The sequence below is a fragment of the Kryptolebias marmoratus genome, linkage group LG2, assembly GCF_001649575.2.
Source record: "Kryptolebias marmoratus isolate JLee-2015 linkage group LG2, ASM164957v2, whole genome shotgun sequence".
Lineage (NCBI taxonomy): Eukaryota > Metazoa > Chordata > Actinopteri > Cyprinodontiformes > Rivulidae > Kryptolebias > Kryptolebias marmoratus.
Window position 1 is genome coordinate 31,584,412 of NC_051431.1, and position 13,506 is coordinate 31,597,917.

Here is a 13,506-nt window from a genome sequence, read left to right on the forward strand (position 1 = left end):
ACCCCACCCCCCATGAGGAAAAAACAGAGAATCAGTCACCATAAAAAAAAATTATTCCATCTAAAATAGTTGAAAAACACACAGACCAATGGAAAAAATAATACACAACAAGATATGTCATGAAGTAAATAACAATTTTTTAGAAGATACTATTTTTGTGGGGGCAGTCCCACCTGCCCTGACAACCTGTCCACACCTCTGGGTGCCAGGTGTTCAAAGTTTAATACAGAAATGAAACATGGTGACTTCCTGAACTGAAACTCACATCAGCCTGGTTTAGACCCAGAGGAGTGGATTAGTTGTCCACCGATCCCTGCAATAAGGGTTTTGATTTAAGCACTTTATGACAGCACCTGAACCATGCCAGTGTAAAGGTCTCTCAGACTACTACAGACTCACCTATACCGGTTTGTTGTCCCGCCCCTCGCACTCACCTGAGATATTCTACATAGCAGCCACACCTGGCTGGGATGTCCCCACCCCCTCCCTGCCTGCGCAGACAGAAAGCTGTCCTTCTCATTCCCTCCTCACAAACCTGCCTCACCTGACATGCTGGAGCTGCTGGAGTACCTGCTCGACCCGGAGCTCGTGGCCCGGTTCCAGAGACGATGTGGACTCTTCCTCGTCAAAGCATCGTGTCATGGCCCAGGGAGGACCCAGTTCCAGAAGACAGTCCGGATCCACGGGGAGGAACCACATGGATCACAGAAGGGAAGATGGGACCATCAGGACAAGAACTCCAACTATAAATCCAGCCTTAATGGATCATGTGCTGCTAATGTAAGACTTTTATTGTGAAAAACCGGCATCTTAACTAATTAAAAGGACTGATCATTAAAAAATATGAACATTTTATATTAAAAATATATTTCAATTGAAAGAGCTTTAAAAGAACTTTTAAATGATCATGTGTTGAGGTTTATAAAAAGAACAGAGAAGTTCTAGAGCATTAAAGTTTTACATTTTAGGACAATAAATGTCCTAAATTTCCATTACATTGTAAAAAATTGCCAAAAAAATTGGTATTATTTCTACACAATTTTAGAGTTTTACTTTAGAAAAGTATACTGTCATTTCAACATTTTGCTGGTGGAAAAACACCATGCAGCCTTTCTGCATCTTCAGGACAATCAAGCGGCTTTAATTAGAATAAAAGATCAAAGTTAGTCCTGACTTCCTCTCATATAGGAAATAAACAGCAGTAGTGATTTGTTTGTTTGTTTTTTCCCGTGGGGATGGAGCTCAGGGTTTCATGCAGTAGGAAGTTCAGTTTTTTAATGTTTGTCCATGTATATAAATGACAGAATTTCATTTCAACATCATTTTCAAATTTTGATAATTTTTTGCTACACATTTGAGTCTCAACAATGGAGGTAGACGCTGGATACAGAGCAGGTGTTGAACTCATTTTCACAAAATAGAAATCTGATATCGTTTCAGGGCCAGCCTCATCAATATTTTTTAGTAGGGAATAAATTTGTCATGTTTTTCAGAGTCAGCTCAGGACTGACTGAAATCGTGCTGCAGGAGGGATAGAAAAGCATCAGTAGTTTGTTGACAATCAGGAAGTCTTGAAAGCATCTCTGGTTCAGTTGGAAGGTGAAGCCATTTAGAAATGCAGGAGGGGTGTGTGAACTTTACACTGATGAGTTAGAACGCAGATTGAAGGTCTGTGCAGGTGTTACTGACTTGCCTACAAATAGGGTGGCAGCTGCCACTCTGTGCCACCTGCTAAAAGCACCACTAGTAAACAACTAAATGACAAATGTTGGGTATTCTGGGTATTTTTGTTATTTATGACCAGTGCACATTATCATTATTCCAACCCACTAGCCAAAAAAACATATAGATATTTTTTGGAGGGGATGGTCCTGCCAGATAGTAAGATGATAAATTCAGTGGGAGTAACTAAGATTACAGCTGAGTCAGCACTGAGAGTAACATCTGCCTACATCCAGAGAACTGAAGAAGTTACTGTACAATAAAGTATTAATCCATTTACATTTTCTAGTTGTTTTTCCATTAAATCTGAATGGTTTGTCATCTTTATCATTGAGTAACGTAGAGAACAAGCTTAAACAGAGCATCAGATTTAGTGAAAGATTGTGGGACTGGCTTTTCTGGTTTGTCTGGTGCTAGAACCAGATCTTTGTGTCATTCCACAGGCTGTGTGAACTTGTCTTGACTTTTTCTGACAAAAACAACTGTTTGGTGCAAATGCAATCAAGGAACTGATTAATCTATTTTCATTTGAGCAGTTGGCAATCTAAGGTGAGCTCTGTGGTGGCCATCTTGAAGTGTTTCCTTCAATAGAGTTCACCAAGTTGGTTCATAATGTATTTTGCTAACAGACAGAATTGACTCAAAAGGGGTAATGGCAAATTTTAAACAATGATCTTGCAGAATCAATATGTGTTGGTGATCAGCCTCAGCTAAAACCACACCAAATTTCAGACGATATCTGTAGGATTTATTTATAGCCATTTTAATGTTTTTAAAGATCATTTGGCTGTGTCAGGCATTTTGAATTGGGTTGACTCCAAAAGTTAATAAGCTGTAAATGTCCAACTGATGATTACTTTATGCTAGTTTTATTAAAATTTATTATGTGGTTTATGAGATATTTTGGTAATGGACAGACACACAAGCCTTATCACCTTTGCATTTCAGTGGTGGACAATAAAAATGATGTCAAGAAGTTACAAAAGAAATAAAACAAGGGTAAGCCACCAAGGAGGTGGCTTTACGGATGGATCCAAACCGACTGGATACCAGTCTACCTGCTGGATTTAGTCTATGAGCTCTATGAGTTTTCTGTAAATCTGTCTTTACTCCCTGCAGAGCTGCAGCAGGCCTCAGTATGAGGTGAAGAACTGGCTACTACACTTCCTCTTCTTGTTCTCATCCAGCCTTGGTCACGAGATGTTTTACATCACCTGTCTGCCCTGCATACACTGGAATCTGGATCCTTTCCTCTGTCGTCGCCTCGTCAACATGTGGACAGTAAGTCACAGCCTGAAGGTGGGACCACACTGGGCTACAACTGTTGGAGACTCAAACTTGTGAAAAGACATGCAGATTTTTAATTCTCACTGAATTCGGAGTGATTGCAACCAAGTGAACAGCTAGTCGTGTGGCCAGTTTTTGAAAATCATGGCCTATTTTTTTGTGCACAGCTTGTGAGTCGACAATGGTGAAAATGCTGAGCCAACACTCCTACTATTGGTTTCTTGTTATATGTTTTTCTGAATCAAACTACTTCCACATACTTTGCGCTATTTGAACAATTCATAAATCCAGATGTTCAACTCAACTGGGAACAGTGTGCTTTTATACTTGGCAGCATATTTACGTTTTATTTAAAATAAAATTCTTCATAGAAATACATTTAAATCTCTTTAGTTCCTTCAAAACATTGTTCTCTTTAAAATCTGCTTAAGCACACTAGCTGTAGTTTTGTCTTTTGCCACCTTGAGTTAAATATCTGCCACTTTTAGCTTTTAGCTGCCTTTTTGCTCTACTGTAAGCTACAATTTTTTTCTAATTTTAGAACCTCTTGCTCATTTTAGCAAATGCTTCACTAATTTTAGCAACTGCTTTTCGCAATTTAGCTTTCTAAATGTGATAAATTCAATTTATTCTTTATCACTGGCATGGATTTAAGATCTGGACATGTTTTTTGTCAGGAGAGCTCTCATGCAGGTGATGGGTTGGAGACCCCTGTGACAAATCAAGAAATGTCTGAGATGTATTTGACACACCTGAAGCAACTGTGAGAGAAAATTTATCACACAAATCATGTTCAAAATCCAAGCGACTATACTGCCAACCTCTGCAGCTCAAGCAAAGAAACTGAGAATCCTGGCAAACATTGCAGAAATAGTTTGGAAACATTGTTTTTGGAAGCTAGTTGCCTGCAGCCGCAGCCTGTAAGTGTCTACGTTCATCCAGGAAGCATAAATCCAGGCCTCCAGTGCTATGTTCAGCTCATTCACAAAGCCAACTCTCTTCTCACTGCTACCCCATCTCTTTCTTGTCACCTTTCATCCTTCTTTCATCCCTCTCCCCTTCCACTGACCTGTCTCTGACACCACCAAGTCTCTAATCCCTCAGGCCCAAGGTGACACAGGGCTCAGCCTGACCACGACCCCTGGCAAATATGAGGACACATTAGGGTCAAAGAACTGCTTGGATCACTGTGTTAGATGTTTATTCTAACAGAACCCAGCCCAGTCTGACTGCAGACCCTGATGGAGTGACACTTTCAGTGACGCTCAGACAGCTGTGTGTGTGTGTGTGTGTGTGTGTGTGTGTGTGTGTGTGTGTGTGTGTGTGTGTGTGTGTGTGTGTGTGTGTGTGTGTGTTTTGGTGGCCTTTGTGTCCTGGCCCTGAGCGCTTGGTGGTTGCCCTGTGTCTGAACCCCTCTGGTTGGACATTACCAGCTTTACTGTGCCCCCCCCCTCCAAGCAGAGCATTTTATTGGCCTCATCAGCATTTCAGTGTTGTGTGTTTGGACCGAGCGTTTGTTCTGTCAGGCCTCAGGGCATATCACCCTGCACCTCTAACTTCTTGCAGAAGCCCAGCATTGTGCTGCTGGAGTTATAGTGAAGGTTACGGTTGAATGACAGACTCACACACACACACACACAGCCTTGTGTCTTTCACTGCACTTTGTTGGTTTGACTCACAGAATGACTTTGTTTTGACTTAGAAAACTGAAACCATTATAAACCAAGAATTAAACTGCACTGTTATTTTATGGTAACATAATGTTGGGAAAATCACAAGACTACTGTGCTAATTAGAATGTTTGAAAGTTTCCGCAAAGGACGAGTTGTTTTGGAATATTTTTTACTGATTTAAGATTTTAACCCTAATTGTGATGGATTAAAAAAAGTACTTAATTTTTATAAAACAGGACTGTTTCAGGTGTTTAGTTTTCACTGGTTCAGGATCAGCAACTGATGACAAAAGCTCAACATTAAAATGCCTTTCATTGCATGAAAAAACAACTTTGTATTGGTATAAGGACTGTACCCATTACTACAGGTGCTTTAAAGTAACCCTGAAAACCGTGGGAACACAGGTTATGACTACTGAGGCCAGTATCGGGTCAGAACAGTTCCCAGAGGACAGGTACATCTCTTCTGTTTAACTGCAGACTGCATCATTTTTGCATTCATTTGTTAAAATACATCCATTTTATGCATTTCAGACTTTTTTTGTGGGGGGATATTATAGCATTAACTACTTAACTAACTTAACTTTACCCTTCATTATCACTCCTAAAACCCCTTCTGTAATTAGAATAACAAGCATTTCAAACAGTAAAGTCTATGAATCAATTTGAAAAAGCTTCCAGAAGATTTCTGGTTGAATATTTGTAAATTTTATGCAGTTAAACATGTAACTTTCGTTGGTTTTTCAAAAACAACTTATAAGCCTGACACCCATTTCCAGTTAGGCTGGGGTGAAGATTTTGTGCAGGACATTCTAAAAACCTAATATTAACCTTCTTTATTTATGGCATAATGAGCTTTACTGTGTGTTTATGGACTTAGTTGAAGATTTGAGCTTTTGATTAGGAATTCTGGCATCATAGTTGTTCAATATTCTATCCTCTCTTTGCACTCAACCATCTGTTGACAACAAAGCAGTACCAGACCATGATACTCCCACCAACACACTGAACAGCAAGCACAGAGGGTTTTAAGACTGTGGCTAAACAGCTCAGCTTGTCTTATCTGATGATCACAGTCTCCACCAAAGGGCCTTTTCTGTATTCATGTTCTCAGTTGACTTTAGTAGATTATTCTAATCAAATGAACAACGTTCTTTGGCAATGGTTCCCAAACTGTTCAGCTTCTCACCCACATAATAACCCCAACAATCACTGGTTAAAGCATACATTCATTGCAGTTTGAATTAAGTAAAGACTGCCTTAACAACCTTTACACTATCTTTAAACATTTGTGACTGCTGTCTTTATATTCTACAACAATATGGTGAAAATATGATGTTAGCAAATCTTTGTTAAATCTACTGTGGTCTCTCCTTAAAACCCTAATTCCCACTTGGTGTTTCATGGCTCCAATTTCCTCCCATTGAAGTGTTTTTAGTTGATTATTGTGGAATTTTCATTTGTGAATTAATTCATTAATGCTGTTTCATTAATTTAAGGTCTCCACCTGTCTGTGGGTGTCTGTATTCCTGCAGTGGGCTAATTTTTATCATACAATATGTTACTGAATTTATTACAGTTTATCATGCATGGATAGATAAGTTCAGTGTCTTTTTTACTAATATAATTCCAATAACATAACCATAGCTTGAAGCTCATTAGTCACTGAGCTATAACGCATCACAGAAATTAAGACAGCTAAAAATTTAATGTGTGACATCAGTGGAAAAATCTGTAAAACTCATAAAACGTAAACTGTGGTTGTATAAAAACCATAAAAGATGTCAAAATACCAGTTCAACTTTCTGTGACATATTTACATTTTGAATGTTTCTACTGCGAAGTGTACATGATCCTTTTCACGTTTTTCCAAAATCATAACATTTCCTTTTACTTTTTCACAGGTTTTTGCAAATTTTGTCAGTTGTATGATGTACAGCTACCAAAGGTCACCAGGCAGCATTCTTCATCATGGTGAATTCATGCAATCTGCTTGACTAAATACAGAATAAAAACATTTAACAAAAAAGGGTTGGCCTAGTCTGCACTTTTGGTGTCTGTTTTGGGTTTTTCTGTTCTCCCTCGCCCCTGCTGCCTTGCTCTTATCCACACCTGTCTTCAATCCGGCCAATCACTCCCCGTTATTTAACCACCCCTCCTTCAGTCACTGGTGTCGGTTCATTATTGTGTTGTGTTGTGTGTGTGTTCTCGCCGCTGGGTTGTGGTCGCTGTTCGTTCGTTACATTAAAGTTTGGTCCTCCCTGTTTTAAACCATGAAAAGGCTTCCATGCATATCTGCTGAAGAACCCTACATAAGAGTACTGTTTCAGTGATGACTGCCACCAACGTTAGTTGTGCTAAACATCCTTATAAACAAATGTTATTTTTAAGACTTTAGATAATAAATCTATCACTACCATGTGAGTGTGAGAACGCTAAAACCAGGCAATGATCATCTTAGCATCAACTGAAAACTAGGTGATCTCTCTTCAAATGCATAAACTTTACACATTTATGTACTGACTATAACTCTTCTGAACAATGGACATGGACAGTAATGTCTTTCAGTTTTATGAACTGAAAACCATATCTTAGCATTTGCTGAGCCATTAGGCAAACATTTGTTTTATTTTGTGTGTTTGTCAAAAATAACTAAGACTTTGTCTTACAAATAAAATGAACAATTTCTGACCAGTAATCCCTAATCTGTACTAAGTGCATTCAAACCCCCAACATGTAGGAAGCGATCTCATTGATAGCCCCACTGTAAGCATGTTGCCAAAAGCCGTCTAGTCTACCTAATTTCAACACATTTCATTAAACAAATGAGATATATTTGATAGAGAGAGCCAGGCTAGTTCAGTTTCATAGACTTTTTATTTGGTTGTTTTCATTCAGAACATGACTGTTGGTTATGTTTCTTCATTGTGTGTTTTTTCCTTGATTCTCCTAATTTGAACTAATTTATTCTGTAAAATCTTTTAGGAATGGAGAGTGGTAACACTTGGATTACTGAACAAGTTAAATGTTTGTTTCCATCTCTTTAAATTTCTTAATTAATAAGCTATTTTCCCCCACTGCTCTTGATCATTAAGAAGTTAGCCAACATTTACTCCTATACTACTTTTCAGAATCTTTACAAACCAAAGCAGTTTATTCAACAACGCCAATAGTTATTAGTTTTAGCCTAATGTGTAGTTGGGCTTTACCTTCATTAATTATAACTTGTAGTGATATAAGGTATACTAGTAACATAGTCACTGGGGCATTTTTTGCTAGGATGCCTATTATAGTTCACAACTTTTACTTGTAGTAATTAATATTTGTTGTGTTTTATTCGTACATGTTACTTTGTTACTACTTCTAGCACTAGTTAGCTCAAGCTACCGCATGGTTGTAAATGTTCAGAATCCATAGCTGCCTCTTTTGTGTTGAATGTTTCGGTCCTGTTGGGTTTGGTTTGGTATACAAGAAGCTGAGTGCTCAGTCTCATCCAGTGTTTGTGTGATGACCCCAAAATGCAGAGCGTCTTATTTTCCAACATTAGTGCTGAGTTCTAATAATGTCTTTGTGCCTAAAGGAAAGTGAATCTTGTCCAGTCTCTGCCTGCACTCACAGGGAAAGATCTGTGCGCCTCTGCATCTGTCTCTCAAGTTTCCCCTCTAACAGGGGATCAATAGAGCTACTTTCAGATCCCACTTGCCATGGTAACATGCACTTCCTGATTACAGTGTCAATAGACAGCATAATAGCAACCTTTCTGTCAATAGAGAGCGTAATAACAACCTTTCTGTTCTTTTCCTTAAACACACACATTAGTCTCCTTCTCCCTGTGTGCCCACTGCCTCCCTGCTCCTCACTAAGACAGCCCTTCATTAAATATACAAGGCAGAGCTTTAAATAAACCAGGCTGCTGGGGATCTGCATGACAGAGAATAGGCTGCACATGTGAGTGGACACACACATACAAGACTTATACACACCACCCACATACACATCTGCACCATACACTTATTTATTTATTTATTTATTTACTATACAGTATAGAGCTTTTGTATCAGCCCACTGGAGACGGTGTGTCAGCAAATCTGTTCTTACAATGCAATAGCTGTTTTTGTTTTGTTCTTTAAGTGAAGATTCTGATTAGTTATTTATGAAAGTGTGTGTGTGTGTGTGTGTGTGTGTGTGCACAAACTACACAAATTTTTAATTTCTTTTATGTTCTTCTCTTTTTTTTAATTGATTTATTTTTTTTACTTTTCACCTTTTGGTATTTAATTTAATAGTACCAATGCATAAACAATGAAGCACCTGTACAATAGTCTGGTCAAAAAGCTTTGTCTTGGATGTTATGCAGCTTGAAAATAAAACATGTGGTTCGATTGGGAATAGCGTGCTATGACTTTTACTAATGATAGGTTGGGGGGCGATGGGGGAGGGGGTGTCAGCGCTCTGGCTCTCCCGGGATTGTTTGGTTCTTTGGTTCGTGGCTCCTGGTTGCGATGGCCAACTCTTTGGCCAGGGGGCTGTCATGCTCCGGTGGGGGGTTGGCTGGGAGTCTGCCTGGCTGTCTGGCGGTGTATGGCGGCGATCGGGGTGTGGCTCTGCCTTGGCAGGGGTTGGCCGGTCCGCTTGGGGTGGCGTTCGCCGTGGGTGGGGGTGGGGGGTGCTGTGTGGGTGGGGGTGTTCTGCCGGCATGCTTGAGCGTCTCTGGGTCTGTGGTGTGGGATTGGTGGGGTGTACGGTCTTTGGTGCTCATGTCTGGCCTTCCTCTGCTGCTCTGACCCCTGGCCCGGGGCTGGTCTGCGATCGTTGTCGGGCGGGTGGGACAGTGGTGTGCACCTTGTGGTGGCGCGGGGTGGCTGGCGGGTTGTACTTGGCCTGGATTGGTGGGTGGGCTCGGATGTGGGTCTCTAGCTGGTGCTGGCTCATGTGTTGTTTCATGGGCAGCCTGGGGTTGCTGGCGTGGACGGGTTGGCTTGGCGGCTCCCTGTTCTTCTACCCTGCTGGTCACACCATCGGAAGGATGTCGGCCTTGCTGGTTGGGTGTGCCACAGAGGATTGTAGGAGGAGCTGTGGAGGGGTTGCAGGGGGCGGCGGGGCCCCTGAGGTGGGGCTGTGTGCTGGGCTCGCGTTGATGGGGTGTATTCTGGCTGGCTTTTAGGACCTGTGGCCCTTCCACGGGTGCACCCACCTGTGGGTGAGGGATTTGTGGCGTCTGTGTTCGTGGGTGCATGTTCGGTGCGCTGGTTGGAGGTGGCCCCTTGGGGGGACCTCAGGGCTTGTGTGGGCGGGGCATCTGCAGGGTGGATTGGGGCTCGCTGGGGGGTTGGGCTGCTTTGCCCTGGGGCTGCTCTGGCTGGCTGGCTCGTCGGGGCTGGGTGGACTCTTCCTTGCCTGTCTCTAGATGGGGTCGGGGCTGGCAGCTGGGCCGGGGTTGTCCGGGTGGCACCTGGCTCTCCTCTTGGCTCATGGGCTACTCTGCCCCTACGGCGGAGGGTTGGGCTGTCTGCTCCTCTCCACCCCAGAGAGAAGGGGACCATCTCCTGGGTCCAGGGTTAGGCTGCCCCTTTGGGTCCGGTTGTCCCTGCGGGGGTCCCCGGGGCTCCGGGCTCTGGGGGCCACTGGGTGTCTGTGCCTCCGCTCTTCCTCGTGTCCTGGGGGGTGGATCTGCTGGCCCCTACACTCACTACCAAATACTCCTAGGGAGAAACCTTATAGGTGCAGGCACGCACGGGTATCTAGATTCAGGTGTCTGTCAGATCCACTTTCAGCTGGGCTGCGGTTGTCACTAAATACCCTCTTGTATTACCGTGCAGCGTGTACTTTCCATTGAAGTTATAACTATTATTATATACTGCATATGTTTTTTGTTGTTGTGGATTCCTTGTTTTGTTTTCTCTTTCCGTAGGTCCCGAGGCAGATGTCAAGGGTGTTGACTTGTTTTATCTCTATGCTTTTCTTTTTCTCTTCTACTTCTATCACCTTTTTTCTCTTCACACCTTTTCCTCCATCTCTTTTTTCCACTTTCTCATCTTTGTGTCCATTACAATTGAAATAAACCCAAAGTAATTTTTAATAAAGTTTCATATATCAAGGGGAACATCATGTCGAAAGCCATAATGTTCCGCTTGTGAAAGCAAATCTGTTGGGTCTTACCTTGACATTCAGACGACAATTCTGAGTGCCACACACCCAGACAGGACACGTTAAAAAAAAAAAGTATTGATAGGTTGCATAACATAGACAAAATCTGCAAGAATTTATGAGGAAAAAAATGGAAATCAATGGGATTTTGTCCAAACACATGAGGAAGCCTACTTCTCTTTGGAGCTCTACAGCTCAAACTAACTCCACAGTGGAAACATCATTCAGAGTTTAAAGATTGGATTTTACAGGTCTGAACTGGGATTTTAATTTCTTAATTTCTTTTTTACACAATAATAGTTTAAGTTTTATGAATTTTACAGATTACAGATTTCTCCTCAGAATATTCAACTTTGATGTCACACACTCACTTTTGAGCTGCCTAAAACTGTTGAATCTTTTCTAAACAAACCTTTCTTCCAAGGCTCTTTTTGGTACACATACAAATTATTCATCAAAACATAGGCATTTTTGTCTTCTTTCACCCTGTGTGCCTCTCACTGCTATAGATTTGCAGTTTTCTCTTAAATCCTCCCCAGAATGCAGAGAGTATTTTAGTTCAAATTATACTCTTTAAAACTAAAAGTGGAGGGTTTTTTTTCATATCTTCTACATAAAATATTGTAGACCATCAGTCTTCTGCTGCTCACAGTTCATAATTTTGAAGAGCCAACTTAGTTTTTGCATAGTGACTGTTTAAGTCATTGTTTTTGTCTGCCTTTCATTAATGTGGCTGTCTGAGAGCAATGGTTACCATGGTAACCATGAGCCACTGGCAGCATCTGAAACATTTCTTTTGATCTTGGTTTTCTTTATACTTCTTACACAGTTCATACATCAAAATCTAATTTTTTTTTTCTTAGATTAGATTATTATGAAGTAATGTTGAAATTCTTCAGCAGTAGTTGCATTGGCATCCTTCAATGTTTCTTCAGAAATTTTCTGCTTGTAAAAATCCTGTGAAGTTATTGCAACAAGATGTAGATGACCAATCTACACTGTCTGAACTAGTGAAAAGGTTCAGTGTTGACCCACAAAAATGCTACAGAACACTACAAGTGTAAGAGACCAACCTCTCCGTCTGCTCCAGTTGGTGATGTACATCGGCCAGGTGATGAAGGACGTACTGAAGCTACCTCGGCCTTCCTCACCACCTGTGGTGAAGCTGGAAACACGCGTAGACGCAGAGTATGGACTGCCCTCTACTCACGCCATGGCTGCCACCGCCATCTTCTTCACACTTTTACTGAGTGCCCCCTCCAGAGTCCAGGTGAGCATGAGTAAATCAGATTAAAATTAAACTGCCTTTTCTCATTCAGGAAATTGGCAAAATGCATAATTTTAACAATGTAAAACATGAACTTTTATCCCTTAAGGCTAAATGGCTGCATTTGCCTTCATCAATGGTAGAGTCAGAATGTGTACTACCAAACTGGCAACATTTCACAAAACAACTGAATGGTTTCCCTAAAAGTAGTAAATTAAATAAATACATAAAACATTCATCATGCATAAAGAAGGAAGTTTTGCGTAAAACCATTATTTTTCTAATTTTGGTTCATTGTTAAATTGTCACAGCACTGCAAGAGCTACTTTGAACAAATACTCAAGCTAAACTAAAATGGACTGATGCAGCAAATAAAAGTTTCAATGATCTCAGAACAATGCTCCTGAAAAGCCAGAGACTTGCCATCTACAACTCTGAACTGCAAAAAGTCATCACAACAGATGCCTCAGACTATGGGTTGAAATTTCCTCTGACACAGTTGCACTCAGACAATGTGGACTACTTTGTTGCATTTGCATCCTGCATCCTGCATCCTGTCTCCAGCTGAGGAGAATCCACTGCAGAAAAAAAGTCCTGTTTGTGTATGGGCAGTTGGAAGATGAAAGACATATGTGAAGAGATGCAGATTCACACAGACCTGCTCACCAAGCCCTCTCCACTCTAAGCACTAAAGGAATGGATAGAGTAGTTTGTTGTAGTTTTTGGACATGAGCATCATAGAAACAAACTTTGCAGCCTTTCACTTCCTCTGGATGGCCTTAATCTGGCCTCCAGTTCTAATGTAAAGAAGCTCTGTGTTATTTTTGATCAGATGTCATTTAACCCCCCACTTAAAGTGTTACATGGACCACTTTTTTACACCTGTGCAATATCACTAAAATTGTACACTTGTTCCAAAATGATGCAGAAAAAAATGCATTTATCAATTTTATACTGGGTATTGTAATTTGTTATTATCTGGGTATCCAAAAAACTCTCTAAAAATTCTTCAGTTGTTCCAAAATGCTGCTCCAAGAGAATTTTCTAAGCCTAAGAGATAGCTCAGGAAACCCAAGCCAACCCTAACTATAGGATTGATCAAAAGGGAAAGTCTTAAGCCTAGTCTTGGGGTGTCAGCCTCACGGACAGAAACTGGAAGTGAAAGGCTGCAAATTTTGTTCCTAAGCTGCTCAGGTCCGAAAGCCACCACCTCTGTTCAAGAGCAGAAAATTAAGAATCATCCAGGTTTTCATGTCTTTAAAACATGCTTGTAATCTTGTAATCTGTTAGGATCTGGGTTTTTGTATTTTGTTTTGTCTTCATGTTTCAGTTTGTGTATTTTAGTTGTTTCTTCCCTGTGCCTCAGCCACCATTCACTTCTCTTCAGTTACTCTCTCTCTTCCCCATTCTC

At 41.0% G+C, this 13,506-nt stretch overlaps 1 protein-coding gene across 1 annotated transcript in view; it reads left to right on the forward strand.

The window, feature by feature from the left end:
• The first annotated feature begins 500 nt into the window (after positions 1-500).
• sgpp2 (sphingosine-1-phosphate phosphatase 2) overlaps positions 501-13,506 on the forward strand; it is a 19,009-nt gene continuing 6,003 nt past the window's right edge. The window contains exons 1-3 of the mRNA XM_037973446.1: positions 501-780; positions 2,842-3,003; positions 11,919-12,098. Coding sequence (XP_037829374.1) covers positions 550-780; positions 2,842-3,003; positions 11,919-12,098 — 573 coding nt within the window. The 5' untranslated portion in view covers positions 501-549. The remainder of the gene's footprint in view (positions 781-2,841; positions 3,004-11,918; positions 12,099-13,506) is intronic.